General features: G+C 35.8%; 2 protein-coding genes across 2 annotated transcripts; both read left to right on the plus strand.

The window, feature by feature from the left end:
• The first annotated feature begins 3,101 nt into the window (after window positions 1–3,101).
• On the plus strand, window positions 3,102–4,502 carry EXPB4 (expansin B4). The gene is made up of 4 exons (XM_021951512.2): window positions 3,102–3,342; window positions 3,425–3,537; window positions 3,674–3,861; window positions 4,106–4,502. Exons 1-4 carry the CDS (start codon window positions 3,153–3,155, stop codon window positions 4,431–4,433), a joined length of 819 nt encoding a protein of 272 aa, XP_021807204.1. The 5' UTR covers window positions 3,102–3,152; the 3' UTR covers window positions 4,434–4,502.
• A 16,118-nt stretch (window positions 4,503–20,620) lies between these two features.
• LOC110751122 (C2H2-type zinc finger family protein) lies at window positions 20,621–22,763 on the plus strand. Its single transcript, XM_021951554.2, has one exon. The coding sequence runs from the start codon at window positions 21,105–21,107 to the stop codon at window positions 22,572–22,574; it is 1,470 nt and encodes a 489-aa protein (XP_021807246.2). The 5' UTR covers window positions 20,621–21,104; the 3' UTR covers window positions 22,575–22,763.
• Window positions 22,764–24,153: the final 1,390 nt, after the last annotated feature.

A 24,153-nucleotide genomic window follows, 5' to 3' on the forward strand; every position in this document is an offset into this window, starting at 1 on the left:
TCCTCCTTCATTGTCTAAGTTAGACAACAATATCTATATTATGCCTTGAATGCATATGAAATGTAGGCCTTTTGCTAGTTTAGTCTAGTCCAATTTAGTCCTCCCTACCAAACGAGGCCTTAGTTCTTAGTATTTGGTGATGAGTCATGCATGACATGATATGTTGAGTGGTTTGGTGATTTTGTTTCTCGAGTTATTGCATCTGACTTTCTCATGATTTTGGACCTTAAATAGTATTTGGGTTTCTCATGATTTTGGCTCAAAATTGCATGTTCTTATCTTCACAATTAAAATGGGAATATTCCTCTGATAGCCTTTTCAGTTGATGATATATTCAAGGACAAAACTTGTCCAGAAGGAAAAGCCTAAACTTGTTCATACGTCCAAATTTGGAGCAAAGTGGTTCATTCTGTTTCACCTACTACAACCTTCATCCATTTCCATTTTGGATTTTCCTTCCCACCTCAAACCTTTCTTTTTTTAATTTCTCTCTGAAAGTGATAGCCATGTAGACCATGTGGTGCCTCCTCAATGCATTGAATTTAGATATATCTCTTTTTCTCACATTATGGTGCTAACCAAAATCAATCACCTCAATTAGCATGGCTAGTCCTGGGCAGTGCGACTCAAGGAGCATTGAGTTGAATCCATGTCCAATCAAACAATATTATCGCACCTTATCACTAAACTAAACGTGTCTCCATGAAAGATAGCCGTGTTCATTACTTTTATTGTTTTATGGTATCAATTCATGAAAGATACAGTATTTTCATGTTAGATCATATGAGTGTCCGATCTATGTTTCACACAAGGTCGTCAAAATCTAAAAATCGGTCCTATCAATAGCCAAATTGGTCACTAATGCCTTAGGCCAAAACCCAAAACATGTAGAAAAAATGGAGAAAAAATAAGAGATCGACTTGAGATCATGGCAAAGCAAGCAAACATGTCAATCAAACAATCATTCCCATGCTTGACGAAAGTAAATAAGACAAAGCCATATTAGGTCTTTGGAAAAATGAGGCTTGCTAGAATTACGTACTTTGACCAAAAATAAAAATAAAAAGAATTATACGTGCCGAAATTTCGCCAAATGCCCGTAATATGAATTTCAATGATGTGTACACGCACGTGGAGGAATGGGTATATTTCCGACCGTGTGATCTCACTTTATATGACGTGTTGGCCTGTGATCGATTTTCAACTGTCAACAAACCACCATTAACGGCTGCATCAACGAACTCATTTCGCTCTCCACCTTAGTAAAAACCGAAAAACCGGAAATCTTGTACTTGGACTTTGAGGTTATTATGTACTCAGCTCCTTGAAAGGGGGGGTCTATGAACTATTTACAAGGACTGCAATAATCTGGTGGGTCCGAATCTACGTTGGACCCCACCAAGTAGACTAGGGTTTACTTTTATAGTTCGAACTTCTAATATGTTTTGCTCAATTAATTAACCACATGGACATTAAGAATGTAAATAGCAACAACTATTTAGTAACAAAATTTATGGTTAATTTAATCGTTATAAAGAAATTAACTAGCTTACGGTTTAGTGGTACTGGTCTCTATTTAGAATTTTATATTCGACTCACATGAATAGAAGAACAATATATATTTGTTATGAATTCGATACCAAATTGTGACTAATCCATTATTCATCCATTAACAAAACTTTGAAAATATCCCATATAATTTGCATAATTATAAAGAAGAGAGGAAAAAAGACTTGTATAAATGATAAATTGGATGTTGGATTAGTGCCGGATAAAGATATGGGTTATTTAGAGATTGTTTGACTTTTAATATGAAATTTTTTTTTTTTGAGACAAGAACGATAGTATATTATTGATAGTAAGATAAGTAACACTACCAAAAAATCGGGCTATGTCGTCGGAATATGAATATATTTAATTTGAAGAGTCGGATTACAAATCCATTCTTGTACTATTAAATTCAAATTAAAAGTCAAGCAATATAGCATAACTAACAAATGCACAATACCTAGGTACGAAATTAAACTATGCCATTAAATTACTAAAAAATCATTTGGGCTTTCGGTACACTTTAAAGAACAATCGCTACGATTAAAGAAAGTATCAACCTAGATTGAAAAATAACACCAATTCAATTGCATGAAGTACTAGGAAAGAAAACATTCCGGCTTATTTTATTCACCTGTATAGAGAAATGAATGCAATCTTTTGAGGAAATAAAAAAGGTTTCATGATTTGTCTGCCGTATATGGCATCAAATAACACATTTTGTGTTTTTGTTTCTAAATTTCTTGACGTGATTGCTAACCCATCTTGTCACATATATAGTACTGATCATAGTATGCCCATACCAAATATGCCCATGGAGTACATAATTTGCGGCAAGAATTATTTTAGTGGTAAGATTTTATGAGAATTCATGGATTAAAAACAATATAATTCTCTAAGATTTTATGAGCACATAATTTGCGGCAAGAATTATCACTTTCCACACACTTGTGACCTCTTATTTTCTTAACCGTGTTCACTTGGACTGTAGGAAATTTTGTAAGGATATCATAAGTCTTCCATATAAAAGTTTTTTTTTCCACACATGTGACCTTTTATTGTCCTAGCCATGTTCACTTGGACTCTTTTATGTATAAATTTTATATATTGATTAAATTTATATAACACGACAACGACTGTAAATCGTTGATTGATCTCATATTAGAAACATATTTCATCAAAATCGTTTCTAGAGTTCTACTTTTGATATTGGATTGGTTTGAGGATGGGTGGCTAAAAGTTCCATACTCCATGTTTGCTGATGACAATCTATGAAGTGCGAATATATAGCCCATATCTTGTAACTTGTACGAACCCTAGAACCTCAAATGAAGAGCATACGTGAAGTGAAGGAGATGTTTGTAATTGCAAAATCAAACTGACTTTCTATTTATAATAAATAAATAAAATCGGGCTTGGTTCTTAAGAAAATAAATGATCACACGTGGCATTCAATAGTTGGGTGCGTTTGAAAGTGATAAGCCTCTGCTTCAGTTGTTCACACTCTATAAATACCAGCCAATCATCCATTCAAATTCAAATCTGGCAAATAAGCCAAGACTTCAATTGCCCCTGGTTTACTAGACTCATTCAGTAAGCAGATAATGGCTCTTGTCCTTCAACCTTCATTGTCCATGTTTACTCTTGTAACCTTGTTTTCTATTCTACTAAACCTAAACCCTAGCTCATGCTTCAACCCAAAACTCTTCAGTGTGTCAAGGCTTCAGTCTGACTCTGACTGGGCGGCAGCCGGTGCAACTTGGTATGGAAACCCCGACGGTGCTGGGACTGATGGTAAAGGATATATATATAGAAAAATGATTTTGGTTACTTATATTCATATTAAAATATGTAATTTTTGTCACTTGGTGTATAGGGGGTGCTTGTGGTTATGGCAATGCTGTAGAAAACTCTCCATTCTCTAAAATGGTGTCTGCTGGAGGCCCGTCTTTATTCAAATCAGGCAAAGGATGTGGAGCTTGTTATCAGGTCAAACATATGTAGCGGCTTATGTATATGGATGTGACACAAATATTGAAAATTAATTTTTGTGCTTATACAAAATAATTTCAATTTCAATTTTAAGAATAAATTAAGAAGCTGAAATTAATGGCACAAATTTCAGGTGAAGTGCACGACGAATGCTGCATGCTCAGGGAACCCGGCGACTGTCGTTATAACCGATGAGTGCCCCGGATGTACTTCAGAGTCGGTTCACTTTGATTTGAGTGGCAGTGCGTTTGGAGCCATGGCAGTTTCCGGCCAGGAGGGACAACTACGGAATGCTGGAGTCCTGCAGATTCAATATAAAAGGTAAAATAAAAAAAATAATATGTATAAAGAAAGCTGAATCTCCTATGGCGTTCTCTATTGGTTAACTTTCTTTCGCTTTAATTTCAATTACCTAGAAGAATATTCTTTTACCAAATAGTCTGACATGTCATTCGAAAGTCAATTTGATCTATTAATTACATGGATGCCATTTGATTTCACAATTTATTTTTAAACGTGTCAGACATGCAAAATGATGTTACCCCTATTCTTAATATATGTACAGAGTGGACTGCAACTATCCTGGAGTGACGCTCGTCTTTCGTGTCGACTCGGGTTCAAACCCTAACTATTTTGCTACCCTAATCGAGTATGAAGATGGAGCAGGTGACCTAACTGAAGTTTATCTCAAGCAAAGTGGTGGAGACTCGGACTCATGGCTTCTCATGCAGGAATCTTGGGGTGCTGTTTGGAAACTTGACTCAGGCTCAGCATTGCAAGCCCCATTCTCTGTTAAGCTCACTGCAAGCAACGGCCAAGCCCTTGTTGCAAACAATGTCATTCCGGCTGGTTGGCAAGCCGGCCAGACTTATCGATCCCTTGTCAACTTTTAACACCCTAATAAAATCTGGGATATTGTACTAGTTTGATGATTTAATAAATAAGATTAACTCCCTTAATTAGTTGCCAGTAGTCAACTTAATTATTGATCCTTCGTCACGTAGTTCGGTTTGTCTTTATGAAGAAATTCCGTATAAGCTGCCAATTGTGGAAAAATATGTTACCCTTTCTTCGTGGTTTAGACATATTTATTATTATTTTAATTACTAGTATGATCTTGAGGATTTTATAGATCGTTGAAAATGAATCAAGCTGCAATATGATTAGGCAACTTACATGTCATTTGTCACATAACTATAAATTAGGATTTAAGTTGGTGTCGGTAGCATTACTATTAATTCGTATATTCCTGTGCATACGAATGATTAGGGGGGTGCCCATAAACCAGATGGATAAATTCCAAAGGAAAATCATAAGAAAATAACCAATTCGCAGAAGTCTATGTTTATTATTGCATACTTCGGCAAGGTTTATGAGCCAAAGAGCGTTACATCAATAAAATTGTGTGCATTTTATTTTCTGAATAAATAATATGTTTTTGTAGCCTATAATTTTAGGGTTTTGCACAAATAAGCCCATTCCAACATGACATATTATACACAAATCTTTTTATAGAACCTATTTGAAAAGAGAAATTCAAAACTAGTCACTAGTCATTTTCTAATTGGTTCTTATAAAATTTTAACACACTAAGAACCGATTAGAAAATAACAAATGACTAATTTTGGAGTTTTTCTCTACAAATAGGCTCTATTTAGACTTGTGTATAATATATTATGCTAAAATGAATTTTTGAATAATAAATATCTTAAGGGGTTCGGGGTTAAGGGCTACAACAACAAAGTGTCTCGGCTCCCATGGGTATGCAACGTCCGTTATTAAATTGCCTCTTAGCGCAATCTTGTACACATTCCAGCATTCCAAACGAGGGTCCGCAGGTTTCATAGCAAAAGGGGTCAGCTGCCCCATTCACTCCCACATCTACATGAAAAATACATAGCATCAATGCCAAAAGTGACAACGCATGGCCAAAAAAAAAAAAACCAAAGTGACAATAATTTATTCTTCATTGAAATAAACTTCACATGATCAAATAAACGGATATCAAATTACAAGATTAAATTGTTAAAATTGAAACCACATGGACCAAAAACTTCAATAAATTACACAGATCAAAGATGCCTGAAAAATATATGTGGTATTTGAATAAATAAATAAACGATTCACTTCCCAAAACACAAAGAGGAAAAAGTACACGAGAGAGAGAGGGGGGAGTACCTGCGTTAACTAATAGGGAAGCCATTGCCATGGCAACTAAAGAGAGCACAATAATTTTTTGTAGTCCCATTGTTTTTCTTCTTCTTCTATATGGATTGGAAAACCCCACACGAGAATAACTCACTTATATAGAGCACCCTGCCCTCGTACCTACCACACAAAATATATCATTTATGAGTCCGAAAAGAGTCACTGGTTTAATTGGATGGCTTAATATTTCCATTTATTGTATTTGGCATGAGATTTTTTTTTCTTGGTTAACATTTTGGTTCTCAAGTTTTTTAATTTTATAGTATTAAATTTCTTGAATGGGTTTTGGTATAAGATTTTTGACATGTTGACTCAATCTTTTGTATTTAATTGATTTGTTTTTAAATTTTTTGTTCCTATTTATTCCTATTGTCTAAAACGGGTAAGATGAGGATTTATAGGCCATTAATGATTATATTTGATCATGTAATTAAAAGAATAATTACATTTTAAATGTAAATGTCGGAACTTCATTTTTTTATTGTGCTTGATTTGTGAAAATTCCTATTTAACGTGGATTTTATTAATGCACATATTGTGCATAAATATGTTAATTCATTGCCACTTATATTGTATTGTGTACTCTTATTATTCGTTGATAATACAATTGCCCACTCATATACTATTATTGTTTTTTTTTTTCCCATCTTTTATATTTGTTTTAGGTTTTAATTTCATTGTTGTGTAGCTTTTTGTAGTATAATGTTTTTTTTCCCACTCTATGTACCTAAAGATAATAATGATTAAAATTTTCAATTGTTTCTCACCAATTGTCAAGTTGTACTATTTTTTAGTTTGGCTTATTATCACAAAAGGTCCCTAAGGTTTACGAAACTATCAGATTGCATCCTTAATGTTTTTTTGTGTCACTCGTGGTCCTCAAGGTTAGTATGTGTGATCACAAATGGTCCCTGCCGTTAGGTTCCGTCAAAAACTCCGTTAGTTTGCTGATGTGGCATACATACATATCACAAAACATCCCTGAGGTTTACACATCTATCACAAATGGTCCCTGCGAAATTTTTTAATTTTTTAATTTAAAATTCATAAAATTTTGGTTTTCTTTTTATATATTATATTTTAAATACATATGACACTATATTTTTGAAGATGTGGGCTCCACATATATGCCACACCAACAAACTAATGAAGTTTTTTAAAAATAATTTAAAATTCATAAAATTTAAAAATGAAAAAACCATTTATATAAGGATTTTAACCTTGAGGACCATTTATAAACCCTAAACCCTTGGTTTTTTTCATTTTTAAATTTTATGAATTTTAAATTATTTTTTTAAAACTCCATTAGTTTGTTGATGTGGCATATATGTGGAGCCCACATCTAAAATAATATAATGTCTTGTGTATTTAAAATGCAATATATATTTTAAAATAATTTAAAATTCATAAGATTTAAAAAAGAAAACCAAAATTTTATGAATTTTAAATTTAAAAAATTAAGTAATAAATTGCAGGGACCATTTGTGATAGGTGTGTAAACCTCAGGGATGTTTTGTGATATATATATTTGCCACATTAGTGTTCGGTTCATTTTTTACACATGATTTTTCATGTTATTCACCCACTATTTTGAGTTAGTTCTTGACATTTTATAGCTTTTTACTTCTTTTTTGTGTTTTCTTAGATTTTACCTTGGTTGTGATGAAAATGAGCTAAAAGTGCATTATTAGTTATAAATTCTGTTTTTGTTCATTTTCGTAGGTCAACTTCTTGGCCTGGGATCAACATGCTCTGGTGCTCGGATGAGGTCATGATCTTCATGAGACTTGTTCCAATGGATGTTAACTACAACATATCCAAATTTGAGCTCCATTGGACAAGTATTGCCCATCCAACCAATCCAGCATGTTACCACAGCTCTGAAAATCCGAACTTGGCCAGCTTTTACCTCCTTTGTGTTATTTTGATTTTCTTGTTACCATAACTCTTGGTAACAAGGAATTACCTTTGTAAATGAGATATTTTCTGAAGCTTTTGGCATCTTTGTGAGGACAAAGCTTCATCATGGCAAGGGGACAAGGGCAAAGGCTTTAAGGAAAGTATGAGTTTTATATTATATTTGTGAGCTGGAAATTGATGGGCAATGGAAAGGAAAGTGCAATCAGATTTTGGGAGAGGTTTTGAACGTGGGTAGCCAATTCATTCTAGGATTCTACACATTGAGAGCAGATTTTGGAGAGTTTGGAGCTAGGAGAAGCCAAGGTGCAGCCAAGCAAAGTGGAGAAGAAGGCTTCCACCATTGATGACCTTGAAGCTTTCATCATTTTCTCAAAATCTGTAAACTCTTTCTAATTTTATTTTGAATTTGTATTTGGAATAAGTATGAGCAACTAAACTCCATAGCTAGGGCTTAGGTTGAAGCCCTAAACATGATTACCTTATTGTTTTGATACTTGAGTGTATGAATTTCTAGATATTGTTGATGAATTCCAATTCACCAAATTAATCTATCCTTGATGTGTGTTTTTCCTTGGTTGGCCATCTTTGAAAGCATGCTTCTTGAGATTGTTGGGATTATGTGTATCTTCATGTTATCCTAAGCAATAAATGGATGAAGTAAGAATCATCCATGTGAATTGGTTTCTTGAATACCTAATGTAAACACCATGCTATTAGGATTCTTGTGATGTTCATATTCTCTTTGAACTTAATGGGTTCTCCTTGTAATTGAATCGAAGTACGAACCATACCTAGGTTCGGTTATGGGGAGGGCACAAGTATTGTAGCACGAACCATGCACTTTACGTATATTAGAGAGAATCAATGCGTCTTGAGCCACGACCCATGGTCTTGATTGCGAACATCTTCATCAACACATTTAGAGTTCATCACTTGAGTATTCATGAACTTTGGTAGAATTGTTTAGGGTGGATTCCGAAACCCTAGTGTTTGTTACATTTTAATTTCACAATTTGATAATTCATCTCTGCTATTCTCATTTAAATTCAAAGTCCATTTACTTTCATGCAATAGAAATAGGTCACTTGAACCAAACCAAAACCCCTCCCCCCCAATGTGTGTGTGAGTTGTGTGTTTGATACGTTGTGTGTCTTGTTTACTGAATTCTGTTTATTTTAGTAACTGTTTTGGACTTTTGGTCCGCGTTGTGTTCTTCCATTTTCTGTGCTGATTCCAACCGTATAAAGAACGTGAAATTTGGATAAACGGTTGGAAAGTTATAGGCAAAACACTGGACAGAGGTCGAAACTGGAAAAATAGAAAAACGAATCTGTCCAAATGGTGATAAAAGGGTGATAGAAAGTGATGTTTGTGTTTTTCTCTAGTTTTCTTGTATTGTTTCATTTCTTTTACACTTCTTTACTCATTTTTAGTTTCCATTTTGCATTTGTGGTGTGTCAATTAAGTGTTCTTTACGTACTCAAATTAGAACTTATAGGAAGCCGACAAGTTCTTCGTGGGATCGACCCCGTACTTACATAATCTATACTTCGATAGATCCGTGCACTTGCGGGTATTTTTAATTGGTTGTTTGCACATTAATTTGTGTCCTCTTAGGAATGCAACAATTAGCAAACTAACGGAGTTTTTGACAGAACCTAACGGTAGGGACCATTTGTGATCACACATACTAACCTTGAGGACCACCAATGACACAAAAAAACATTAAGGATGCAATCTGATAGTTTCGTAAACCTTAGGGACCTTTTGTGATAATAAGCCTTTTAGTTTTATAACTTTGCGAAAGGGATTAATAATTCACATGTTGTTTTTTTTTCCACATCTCATTGTACTCGTTTATTTTTTCATGAACTATTAATATTATTCTTAAATTTGATAATCCTATGCTCCAGGTACAATACCCTACTAATCATTGAACTTGATATACCTGTCTAATAGGTATAGTACATATTTGATGCACCTCAATACTAAGGTAAAACACATATGTTTTAAAAAAAGAAGTTATACCTCCATACTAGGTATATTAAAAAATTAACATTATGACAAAAAAATTCCATCAAAGAATTTTGAAAAACTCAATATATAAATTTATAACTAAAAGGTAGGTATATGCTACCATTTTAATAAAGCTACGAATATAGAATTCTAAAAACTATAGTTTCCATATGTATATAGCTGAAATTTGAATTAAATAGGTTTCAATCTGTGAGCCATGAAATCATCATTTAAATTGAATGTCATAAGCTTGATTGTAGGAACAAACTGATATTTAAAAGTGGTATTTGCATGTATTGGCAAGTTGAGATTAGCCGATGGGCAGGAAGCATCAACAAGGCCCAAACCACTCTAATCCAGGCCCAAAACATACTGCGGTTACCAACAATGAGTCATTCCTCGCTATAGAATTCTACCACCAACAATATGGTTCAAGAAAGAAGTCCTTATCATATTCAGTCCAACATATATATAGCAAAAAGGCGAAAATTGCGAAACATTCAAAATATCATAAAATGCCCTTGGATAATGGAAATATTAAGAATTAAAATTATTAATTATATAAAATCACTTGTATAAAATAAAAAAATTCCCAAACTCATACAAAATTCTAGGCTGGGACTGGGAGCATCCAAATGCAACTTAAAATCCACCCCATATCTCCTGCTTTATCTAACACAAATATAAATGAATAAAAGTGTAGTGGAGCAGCTTCAAGTTCACTGAGTTAGGAATCAATACATTGGTTGTTACCCCTAAGTTAAATAAAAAGGAAAATTATTAGCTAGTTTGCAACTGGAAATGAAAATTTTAGGTAGTTGTTATGATACAGTTTATGAAAATTGCAGGTAAGGTGCAGTCAAGTTACTTAAGAGCTTCACCAAGGCTTCACCAAGCGTGTACTTGTTTGTTTAATCACTCTCACTACTTAAGCTACTAGTTCTTTTCTTTCTGTGAATGCTTTGAATCAAACCAAAAACAATGGCTGAATGAGAAATGATTGATTAGTGACTAATCCCACTTCACTGATGAAAGCAATGTCTTTGCTTAACCAACCTTCTTGACCCAGAAGCTGTGTTGCGTTGAGATCTCAACTATTTAGGTAGTATAAACTCTCAACTTAAGAAACCATACAGTATATTTTCTCAAGGAAAACAGTTTAAGGGTTTGAATAATTAGAAAATCAACTAAGTTCATGATCATCACTTGATTCACGACAAGCATTTAGGCGCATAGATTAGTTTTCCGGGCTTGGAATTGAAGGAATACGAATAGGTATGGCAGTTAGAACCACTCTCTCCTTTCCTCTCTTTCACTCCCGCACCGCACACACACTCTTTAGTCTCTCACAAACACACACTCTCACACACAAACAAACACTCACACAAAAAGAACTAATAAACGTACTCTTTGATGTACGGACGTCCATCCCTTGGTTGTTGTGGCTTTGACTCGGCGGCGCCACCGCCACAGAAAAAGTCTCTACCCATCTCAGTCCACTTGTCAGAATGTCATCACATCCAAAGCTCATCAAGAACTCTCACCACCCCGCCCCCCCTTCTTCTTCTCCTCTCTCTCTCTCTCTCTCTCTCTCTCTCTCTCTCTCTCTCTCATATCCACAATTTCAATCCAAACCAACACTTACAACTAAAAACTAGGACTAGAAACTCTTAATTAACACCATACAACCCCACGATTCCGCACACTACAAGAACAAACACCTATCCTTTCTCTTCCATTCTTGACCCACTTCCATCATCACCCCTTTTATCTAGCATTTTGTTTTGTTTTGTTTTGTTTTGTAGTTTTTAATTTACTTTCCCTTGTTTTTGGATTTTTTGTTGTTGTCTTTTTTATTTAATGGCTTTGATTGTGGACCAGCAATCAAGCTTCAAACACTTTTGTAAGATTTTCAAGAAAGGATTTGGGTGTGGTAGAGCGCTAGGAGGGCACATGGAATAGGGGATGAAGGTATGTGACCTTTTAATTGGTTTCGAGAGGTTTAAAGGAATCAAGCCAACAAGATAAGTGATTTCACTAGAAATCTCTCCAACCAACTTATTGCTTGAGAGATCAATACTCTTTAGAATTCTAAGTGTACTTTTGTATTTAGACCTTACTCCCTTCCATGTTAAAGATGCTTCATCATCATAAAGCCAATCATATAAAGATTTTCCCAACTGAATTCTATAGGAATGCTGGATAGTTTGACTTGAACTTCCTTTTTGTGCCAAAGTAGTAAAATCGTTGAAACATTTGGGTATAGTTCCAGAGATGTTGTTCATTGACAAATCCAAAATTTGAAGGCAGGTAAGATGGCATAATTATGGTGGGATGCTTCTATAAAATTGATTAGATTGTGTCTGTGTTTCTACTTATTTTTGTTGTGATGTTGAAGTTTATTAAATGTTTATGTGTTTTTACTTATTTCATTATGAATATTACCATAATCTTTTTTGGCAAAACACATCAAAACAGGGAAATAACCGAGCACAAAAAAAGAGAACTATGAAAAAAAAAAAAAAAGGAGATAAGACATAGAAAAAAAAGGCCCGACAGGCTTTCTCAGGCTAAGCGCATGGCCTGGCCTAGGCTTTGAATTTTCTGAAAAAGCCCAGCCTACCCCAGCACATTATTTTCACTCTCCTAATTGAAGCTTGGCCAAGGCCATAAAATTTGGGCTGAGCTGGCCCACCCTAGCCCATTGACGACCTCTGCTTGAAGGTATGTGACCTATTAATTGATTTTTTGACATGTTTAAAGAAATCAAGCCAAACAAGATAAGTGATTTCACTATGAATCTCTCCAATCAAATTGCTTGAGAGATCAATACTCTTTAGAAGTCCAAGTGTACTTTTGTATTTAGACCTTACTCCTTTTGATGTTAAAGATGCTTCATCATCTGAATTAGGGAGGACCCATGCTAGGGTTGTGCCTGTTTAGCCTTTCTTTCTCTTGGCTTCGGCCATCCTTGTAACCAAAAAAACAGATGCTTCATCATCATAAGGCAAATCATATAAATATTTTCCCAACTGAATTATATATTAATGCTGGATAGTTTGGCTTGAACTTCCTTTTTGAGCCAAAGTAGTAAAATTGTTGAGACATTTGGGTATTGTTCCAGAGATGTTGTTTATCGACAAATCCAAAATTTGAAGACATGTAAGATAGCATAACTGTGGTGGGATGCTTGTATAAAATTGATTAGATTGTTTCTGTGTTTTTAATTATTTTTGTTGTGATGTTGAAGTTTAAAAAATTGTTTTTGTGTTTTTAATTATTTCATTATGAATATTACCATAATATATTTCAGCAAAACACATCAGAACATGGAGATAACTTAGCACAAAAAAAGAGAATCATGGAAAAAAGAAAAGAAAAAAGGGAGATAAAACACAGCAAAACGTAGAAAAAAAAAAAGAAGGAAAAAAGAAGATAAAAACAAAGTAGGCCCATTTAATACATGAGATAACATAGGATGAAGTGTGGGCAGCTGTGAACCAGATCAAGCTACAAAATCACCGGGCCCCGATGGATTTACTTGCATTTTTTTTCAAAATTTTTGGGAGGTGGTTAAAATGGGTGTCATCGATCTGGTACGTGGTTTTTTCTATTCTAGCCGCATGTTCCGAAAGTTTAATCATACTCATATTGTGCTTATCCCGAAAACGAACAGTCCACGGAAGATGTTTCAGTGGCGCCCTATCTTCCTTTGTAATGTGGTGTATAAGATCATATCTAAGGTACTCACTAATTGATTAAAGAGAGTAATTCCACGTGTGGTGAGTTTAAACCAATCAACGTTTGTGGCAGAAAGGCAAATGACATACAATATTTTAGTAGTCCATGAAATATTACATTCCCTCAAGTCAGCGAGGGGTGTTGGCGATCATAATATGGCCATTAAGATAGACATGGCAAAGGCGTATGATCATGCTTTAATATAGACATGAACAAGCGGAGAAGGAGATTCTTATCAAAGTCGTGGCCATGGAGATGCCGAATTATGCCATGTTGTGCTTTAAACTTCCACTCAACTTGTGCAAGGAGATGGAAAGGGAGATTGCTCACTTTTGTGGAAGAATAGTAAAGACCGATGAGGTGTTCATTGGGTGGGGTGGCAAAAAATGATCCATTCAAAAAAGGAGGGGGGTGTGGTTAGGTTTTTGTGATATGGAGTGCTTTAATTAGGCGATGCTTGCAAATATAGGATAATGAATCGTTAACAATCCATCATGTCTGTTGGCGCTTCTTTTCCATGACAAATACCATTTTGGAGCTCTACTCTTTACCGCAAGTAACAAAATGGTTCGTTCTGGGGCTGGAAAGGACTTGTTCAAGGGAAGCGAGTGTTGATGGTCGGGTTACGATTGAGGGTCGGAACTGGTGATCACATTAGGGTGCGGACCGACCACTGGCTTCCAATGCCCAACACTTTTAGGGTCCAATCCAACCATCCGAACATGCCTTCTCTGGTAGCTATTTTAATTGATCAGCAATCCAAGAGATGGAAGGAAGATATGTCGGCGCAATGTTTTTCGTTGCAAGAAGCCTAACTCATGCTTAGTTTACCCATAGTATATAGGGACGTCTTGACAAGTTGATCTGGCATTGGCACATGCAAGGAATATATACTGTAAAATCTGGGTATCACTTAGCTCTATCACTCAGGAGAAATGGGGAGTTAGGAAAGAAAGGTGAAGGCAAATGTAGTGATCGGAATTGTCGTCAGGAGGATTGGCAAAGCATCTGGAAGTTACCAGTTCTTCATAAACTCAAATTTTTCATGTGGAGAGGATTTCAGAATTCCTTAGCCGTGAGACATAATTTGTGGAAGCGACGAATTAATGTGCCCAATTTGTGCCCAAGATGTGGGAAGAAGGATGAAACACAGAGACTTTTTATTTATTTTTAAAATGTGCATTTGCGAGAGCTTTTTGGTTTGCATGTTCACTCCAACTTGATACTTCTCTGCTTTCGCAGGGAGATTTTCGAGCTCACTGCGTTGCTTTGTTTGAATGCTTCAGACTGCTAGAAGGTGGCGATGAGTTGGTGTTTGGTCTTCGGAGGATTTGGAAGAGTATGAATATGGTTGTGTTTCCCTCAACCCAGGCCACCTGAGGGTCGCTCTTCTCTGGCACCGTCCTGGAAAAGCCTTCGGCTGGCATGGCGAAATATAATTGTGACGAAGCGTGGTCTATAGAGATGATCATGGCTGCTTCCTGGAGGCAGGTGGTGAAAGGTGGGTTGGTTTGTCAATATGCTCTCATGGCAGAAGCCTTGGCCATTTAGGTGGCAATAAACGCCAGCTGGACAGTAGGTTTTAAGGAAATAGTAATCGAGTCAGACTCAAAGGAGATCATTACTATGTTAAGGAAGGAGACGGTAGTGGGTGTGGAGGTGGAAAGCATTGTGTTCAACATCCAGACGTTAGTGGATCGGCTAGATCGAGTCATCTATATGCACACTAGTTGCTCTTGTAATCGAGCAGCCCATTTGGTAGCATTGTTTGTGTCTAAGCAGCGAGGAGCTCATTTTTGGGTGTTGGTTTGCCCAGATTGGCTGTTTAATTGTCTTGCAGAGGATGTTAATGTTTTTGTTCGTCTTTAATAAAATTCACTTTCGTTGGCAAAAAAAAAAAAGAAACAAAAAAGGGAATGGATCTTGCGGTATCAAATTGGGTAACTTTTCATAAATATTCCCTTCCCATTAAGAAGATGTCACACCCCAAATTATTTACTTATTTATTGAGAGTGTGAGGTAAAAGAAAAATTTAAATTAAAAATTTAAATAGCAAGAAACATGATAATTAAATATACAACTTCTATTTAAACCAAAGTAATTTACATTGTAATTTGACACGCAAAATTTCAGGAAAGTACAGACTCTTAACAAAACATCCAAAACTATCTGCAACTCATTCTTCTTATTTCCTTGTCACAACTAAACTTCAGATTCAAAACCTGCAATAATTTCATTAAGGGGTGAGCATTACGTGCTCAGTAGGAGTCCTATGTCTTATGTGATTAGTGAGATTATTAATATACAATTTATGCAATCCATGAATGAACTTCAATTCTACCCAACCCGTTAATCTATATAATAGGGCAAGCAAATCTGCATGTCCCATACCATGCATTTTACCACTGTGATTCCAAATGTCCCATTATATAAACTAACACCCATCTCAATTATCCCATAATTCCCCTTTTGCTAGTCATCTTGTCCATACCATTGATCTCCAAGCCCAAATCACCCAATCGACAATTATACCGCCGCGATTTCCTAATCTACTGTGCACATGGGCTCACCTGAACTTGGTCCCTATAATGGTCAGACTCAACTAAACAAAAGAACCTTCCCATTACCCTCTTTTCCATAATTTCTTTGTCAACCCAAGAATTCCAAACACCACTGACAACATATGAACATGTCAATATTAATCAAATTATAATGATAATTGACAATCATGTAAACACCCAATATCAAGGATAATAATCAAACAATATTACCAAGCATAATATAGTGTTCGCAATATTTAATTAAATCAATTTATGCAAAACCTCCCCAAGAAAGAACCCCTATCTCAAACCCAAAGCTATTGTATAACTTGTTAATGTATGAATTTTGATTAATTCTTTTGGCTTCCCTTGACAATTTTGTAATAGGATTTTTATTGTATTTATCAAGCTCAAGTTTAGATTAAGAATAGCATCTCTAGGTGTTCTTAACTATCATCTATCCTATGGAGGTTCAAGCAAATTGACAAAGGTAAATCATGCATTGCATATCGTTGCATTAAACTGTTTTCATAAATGATGACTAATCATCCTTGCTATGTAGGATTTCCAGCTGGTTAACCAACTGTTTTGTCCTATTCTCTTTTCTCTCTCTGCTGCCATGTGTCATTCTGACCTAAGGGAATTTTTTGTCTGTAAAGGCTAGTGAATTCCTCTTTTGGAAGCCGTCTCTTTTGTGTGGAAGTTTTGGAAAGATTGACTTGCTATCTTTCTATTCTTCTTCCTCAAGAGAGAACCATATATTTCATCTATGAGTTTTTCCAATTGATTTCTTTTTGAAAAACTGCATTTGAAATACTAATCTGCATCTAGCTACTTAAATCACTCTCTCATTTATATCTAGGTCAGATTCAAGACTGATTTCTTCAAGAGTATGGTTTCTTGAAGAAATTGGTCATTCTCCTTTGAATCCAAATTTTGGTTTCGGTCTGAGTTGGAGCTTGCAAGCTAGTGCCATGGGATGAACGAGCTGGAGAAGGAGCTGTCATTGCCATGAAGAACTGAGCTTCAAGTTTTGCTAAGTTGGAGAAGAAGATTGCACGAAGGAGGTATAGCTCATCTTCCTAAATAGATCTAGGTGTTTGTTGAGCTTGGTTGTGTTTCCTTTGTAAGAATCTTTTTCTACTTAGTGGATTGCCTGGTCGGTTGATGACTCCCAGTTTTTCCCAATGGTGTCAATGGTGGGTTTCTGGGTAAACAAATTCTGTTTTGCATATCTGTAAATTTTTCTGGGTTTGTGTTCTTGGTGGTTGACTAGTCATCTTTATCTGCTGTTTGGTGTTTACTTGATAATGATGATTTCACACACTTTCACCTTAGTTGTTGCTAGCACAGGGGATGCCTAGATTGACGGGTCCTTCTGAGTGCCTAGGTTGTCACTAGTAATCTTCTAGGGTTGCAGGTACTTTGTGGCATGCTTTGTGTGTTCTCTTGATTGGGGTTGTTCATGACTAGCAGTTGACTAGTCATATGTGTATTTGGTCAAGGTCTAAAGTGTGTGTAGATTGTTGTGTTGTTATGTCTTGTTTATGTTGTTAAATTTACCCCTCGTCACCTAAGTACCAATTTCATAACTCCCAGTTGTAAGTCCAAACACTTTGAGCTTCTCCAAAATCTCACCACACTTAGTTCTCACTCTTTCTTTCTTCTGTCTATGATTTTTGGGAAACTAACACACTTGAAGTACCTATGATCAAAGAACTATTGAGTAAACCTATTTATAGTAAGCTAGAGTCGGTAGATGAAGCTTAATGTTGTGCCACCTAATTAGTCTATAGGTTCTTAGACTCCCAAATAGCCTTATGTGTTGGCTTTGTAGAGTGCTTAGTGAACACTCTCCTATCAAGTTTATATATATAGGAATAACTATCATTCTTACACCTCATGCTTTAATTGGTTTTGAGGACACTACATTACAACACGTCAATCTTCAACAAATGCTTAGTAAGCATAAATGTCTTTATGACAGTTTTTGTAAAGTGAGTATATATATATATAAAATAATAATAAATAATGCTGAAATGAATTGAAATAATTAAAGCCATGCAATAACATTTGATAGGCTATACTAGTTAATAGCTAACTTTACGTAACTTGCCATACAATTAATATATATATATATATATATTATTAATTATATAGTTTTGAAGACTAATAATTGTAAATATTTAATCTTATGAAATATTAATATACGTATTTAAAAATATGGGGTTTCACAGAAGAGGATCCTCTCACCCATTTTTTTTTATACAATCAATAGGCTAATTACTCTAAGTGCCAGTTTGGCATTGCTTATTTATGGTGGTAAGTGATTTTTAAAAAAATTTGGGAAGTCCAAGCCATTTGGTAAACTATGAGAAAATCACTTATTGTTAAAAATTGATATAAGGGAAAGTAGGTAATGAGATGCTTTAATTTTCTGATTATGCAGGAATCAGTTTTGAAGAGGCACTGGGTTTAATGATTATGCCGCAATCATTTTCTAATTATGAGGGAATCAATATCAACAACACTTTTAACAAAAAATTTACCAAACACCAAACTGCTTTCTCTCACAGTTGATTTCTTTCACAGCAAATCTGACAGCGATTATTTTCACAGCACAGCAATGCCAAACTGGCCCTAAATTAAAATATATAAGGAAGGAGATTCGAATCTCAGGTATATGAGGGCAGGCACACTGTTATGGCCATCACATATGCTAATCTATCTTTTCTTGGTAAATAGTAATTGTTAATTAGAAATTGATCTTTCCTATATTATATTTCAAAATTTTCTAAACATTATTATCTCATTCATAATACATCGTCATTTGACCTTAAGTCCACGGGTCGAAGTGGGTAGATCAAGGATCGATGGGCCAAAGCCCTGCCCGACTCGTTTTTTAATTAAGCTCGTTTGGCCCAACCTGCTCTTGAATTGGGTAGGGCTTGGACTTACGATTTGAAACCCTGGACCCGGCCTGTGTAGGCCCTTCTTTTTTTAGACTTAATTGATGCACTTATTAACCTCATTTTAGACTTAATCAAAATAATATACTATGTAGGATAACTTAATAAACTTTGTATTTTATTTACACATATGTTATGAATTAAGTTAATTTTTTCAATATTATTTAAAAATTTGTAACAAAAATTTATAAAAGACATTAAACTACAACCCACATCCAAGTGCATGCCATACATGTTGAGTTTAATAATGGACCATTCAACTTTTTCTTAGTGCTTTAATTTGTAGGTGAGGTGCAGTCAAGTTACTTAAGTATATATAGGGGAGCTTCACCAAGGCTGAACTAAGCGTGTACTTGTTTGCTTAATCACTCTCACTACTTCAGCTACTAGTTGTTTCTGTGAATGCTTTGAATCAAAGCAAAAGCAATGCCTGAATGAGAAATGATTGATTAGTGACTAATCCCACTTCACTTGTGAAAGTAATGTCTTTGCTTAACCAAGAGTTCAGTGACGAATTGAAATAGTAATAGTGCACCTTCTTGACCCAGAAGCTGTGTTGCGTTGAGATCTCAACTATTTAGGAAGTACAAACTCTAACTAATAATGCCTTAATTACACAATTCAACGAATCATTCTGGTCCTAGTTATATCAAAATTTTCACTCAATACAAATATTTATAAAATTTTGACATTAGGGAAAGTTGACCTGATTATATTGGACACTCTAACATGATGAAAATATTATGACGACCTACTTTATACTTTTTCATTGTCATTTCGTACCACATTTACTGACCACATTATACTGATCAGAGCACATTTTTAATAGAAGTAGATCCCACTAGCATATATATATAGGATCCATCTGTATTAAAGAGGTGGTCAGTAATATAGTACAAATAGCAACACCGGTGTACAATGGTTTAGTGCTCCACAATATGAAACCTCCATGTACAAAATATATGCAAAATATGGATAACATTATTTAACTCATAATCCAACCTTTTATTCATGCCGCCACCAAGCACCAACTATATTCCAAATTTTGTAAAACTAATAATCACAAATAATGCCCTAAGAAATGAGTAGTTTGGATTACGGGATGATTGTAGAATAAGCTGAAACGAGTGATTAGTTGTGCTCGAATAGTAAAGTTAATAGGTAATCAGATATCAACTGAACTAATTTTATGACTTGATTGATGACAAGCTAGCTTAATATACGCAGTTTGAGATCCTAACACTTCGCCCCAGTACTAGCTGTTAAATACAATGTAATAAAATAGTAAATAAATTGTAAAAAAAGTCATTGAAAAAAAATTAGTGTCACTTCAAATAGCTGATCCAGTCATTTGACATCTAAGTTTAGGAGCAAATGCCCAATTATCGTTGGCATTCTTCTGAACTTAAAGGGGAATATTCTGTATTTGGGCAACTCATAAAATAGAAAAACGAAACAAACAAACATTAATTAAAAAGATTAGTTATCTATAATGGAAATAATTAATATTTAATGTGTGGAAAAGCAGCTTGAACCAACCGACAAGTGAGGAGAAGCAGAGATTAGTTTTCTTGGCTTGGAATTGAAGGGATATGAATAGGTATGGCAGTTAGAACCACTCTCTCCTTTCCTCTCTTTCACTCCCTCACACACACACACACTCTTTCTCTAAGTCTCTCACAAACACACACACTCTCTCACACACAAACAAACAAACACTCACACAAACACAACTCAAAAACGTACTCTTGATGTACGGGCGTCCATCCCTTGGTTGTGGCTTTGACTCGGCGGCGCCACCTCCACAGAAAAAGTCTCTACCCATCTAAGCCTCCGTCCACTTGTCACAATGTCATCACATCCAAAGCTCATCAAGAACTCTCACACCCCCCCCTCTCTCTCTCTCTCCCTCTCTCTCTCTCCCATATCCACAAATTCAATCCAAACCAACACTTTCAACTAAAAACTAGGACTAGAAACTCTTAATTATCACCATACAACCCCACGATTCCGTACACTACAAGAACAAACACCTTCCTTTTCTCTTCCATTCTTGACCCACTTCCATCATCACCCCTTTTCTCTAGCATTTTGTTTTGTTTTTTATTTTTTTATTTAATTTGCTTTCCCTTGTTTTTGGGGTTTTTCTTTTTGTTGTCTTTTTAATTTAATGGCTTTGATTGTGGACCAGCAATCAGGCTTCAAACACTTTTGTAAAATTTGCAAGAAAGGATTTGGATGTGGTAGAGCGCTAGGAGGGCACATGAGGGCACATGGAATAGGGGATGAAGGTCACATCGACGACGACGATCCACCCAGTGATTGGGAGGACAAACTCGGCGGCAATGTTCCATCTACCAACAAGTGCATGTATGCCCTAAGAACAAACCCTAATCGCCTAAAGAGCTGCCGGGTTTGTGAGAATTGCGGCAAAGAGTTCTTGTCTTGGAAATCTTTCCTTGAACATGGAAAATGTAGTAGCTCCATAGATGCCGAACCCCTCGTGTCCTCCCCGGGCTCCGATGGGGAGGACGGGGCCAGCGGACGGAGAGGATGTGGGTGGTCGAAAAGGAAGAGATCGATGAGAGCCAAAGTGGGCAATTTCAATTCAAACTGCCCATCAAATGAGGAAGAAGACCTTGCGAATTGCTTAATGATGTTGTCCAATGCCACGGTTGATCCTCCTGAGCCGGAGGAGTCTTGTGCTTCAGCTAGCAAAGAAGAGGAAAGAAGAGACCCTATGAACATCACGGCTCCTATGTCACGTGGGGTGGCCATAGACAACAATAAGGCCAAAGGGGTCGCCAACAAAGGCTTGTTTGAGTGCAAAGCATGCAAGAAAGTGTTCAATTCCCACCAAGCGTTGGGAGGTCATAGGGCTAGCCACAAGAAGGTTAAAGGGTGCTTTGCCGCCCGGCTCGATCACCTCGAAGATAGTATGGCCGACGATGATGTCATCACACATGAAGAATTCTTCCCCAATAAACCTAATTCAACCCTACAATTCGACCACGGCTCTAACACCCCGTCAGCCTATACCTCGAAGAGAAAAGCGAAGGTGCACGAATGTTCGATATGCCACCGGGTTTTCTCTTCCGGGCAGGCATTGGGCGGACACAAGAGGTGCCATTGGATCACATCCAACGCCACGACAGACACGTCTACATTAGCCAAGTTCCATGAGTTTCAAGAAAGTTTGGAGCAACAAATGATGAACCAAAGGCCTAAGTTTGATGCTTCTTCGGATCCACTTGATCTGAAGCTTGATCTTAACCTACCAGCTCCGGTAGATGAGAATGGTGGAGGAAGAAGAGAACGTCCCAATCAATCAAGCTTGGAAGTCTCGACAGATTTCTTTTTACAACCATGGATTGGGACAAAAGAGGAGGACAATCCCCATCTTCACTCCTCCCACCAAAACGACAATGACAACATTAACGACAACAATAACAACAACAACAACACAAATAATAATAACAATAGTAATGATTTTTCAATGCAGAATGTGGTTGATGAAGCAGACAGTACGGTGAAGTTAGCAAAGCTAAGTGAACTAAAGGATATCAATACCAGTGGGGGCTCCTCACCATGGTTGCAGGTGGGGCTTGGTTCAACAACTGATGTTGGAGCTGAACCATAATTTCATGTCAAGGAAAGTGAGATTTTCTCAGCTCTCTCTCTCTTTTTTTTTTACTCAAAGATTTTTTGTACGTACCAAGAAAAAACTGTAATTATATAACAAAACAAGCTCATAGTTCAAGATTCTTTTTAAAATTTAAATTTTCCTTTTGAATTGTTAAATGTACATTATAGTGGGTCAATTTAATTAAGCCCCAATCTCATTTCATGCATATGCATGGCGTTTATACTTCTAATAAAACATTGTAATTTCTATATAGTTTTTCTTTTTGAAAAATTATTTGATTAAATTTTTTTTTTTTAAAAAAAGCTCCAAGATTACTGTCATGATATGTAGAAGAATTCATTAGTGTCACCACCACACACACAAACTTTGTGAAATTAGGAATCTTGGGTTCCTAAGGGGACTACTATGTAATCTGCTTTAGAATTCCACCAAAAAAAAAAAAAAACTTGGTGAAAATAATTATAGTTTAGTTCTTTCTTTCTCAATGAGCTGATGTTCTTGGTGCTGGTCTTATACTCATGTCTAAGAATGTTTCGTTTTAAAACTTTCATTTAATAATCTTTTTATCATAAATCTTAAAATAAAATAATAAAAAAACTTCAAAATACAAAAGTACGTGGGTTTATACAACATCAACATTAAAATTATCAGCAGATTATCACATTTGGTTAAGGTTAGGATTCTGTAAAATATTTATCCCCGTTTACGAGAAAGAGTTCAATAGTTCCATGTATCCTCATTCGATATGAAATAAAAATAAAAGAAACTTTAGTCATGCCCCCTCAATACTTTGTCCTTTAAACATTAAAACATTCAATTTGGTTCTGAAACCCCCAGAACTTTCAATTCATGCCAATGTTCTCCTGTTGTTAGTTATGTCAATTATTCTGTCAAACTAAAGGTTATTACTTCCATTCAAGTTGGGACTTGCTTTACTGATTCAACTTCGCTATACCCCTTACACTAAAATTTTCCTTCATGTTTTACCACTCAACTAAACTCCCAATGCCCAAATTTGGGTCCGTGCCTAGTTGCGATGTCAATTGTTGCATATGTTCTTGAAACTTAGTCATGTGAATTGCACACGATGAAAACTAACGAAATATTGTGACATAATTGACAGTCTTAAGGACATTGGCAAGAACAGAGAGTGTAGAAGACTCAAAACCATTTTGAAATTCGAAGGGGGCAAAGAGGAACAATGTCCAAAAGTTCAAGGTGCTTTGCTAAATTTTTCCAAAAATACAAATGAAAATGTAAGGTTATGGTAAATCGTTAAGAAAGAAGACAGGATGCCTCAATGGATTAAGAAAAACGTTTGACTGACATAGGTCTCTGCTGGGTTTGCCACGTGTCAGGTGGACAAAAGCTGTGCTAACATGTTTCGCGCACTGCCCTTAAGTTGGCTAAGCGCTGACCTACGAAGACGAGGGCGGTTCTATTGGTCACGAGGGGCCCACCATTTTTTGTGGTCACAATCGGACCTACTCAATTTAATCTCTTTATAATTTTCCCGACGTGTCTTGGGATCTTACTTTGCTCATATTTGAAATGATTTGGTGTCAGAAAAAAT

Source organism: Prunus avium, chromosome 2 (genome assembly GCF_965620075.1).
Source record: "Prunus avium chromosome 2, drPruAviu1.hap1.1, whole genome shotgun sequence".
Lineage (NCBI taxonomy): Eukaryota > Viridiplantae > Streptophyta > Magnoliopsida > Rosales > Rosaceae > Prunus > Prunus avium.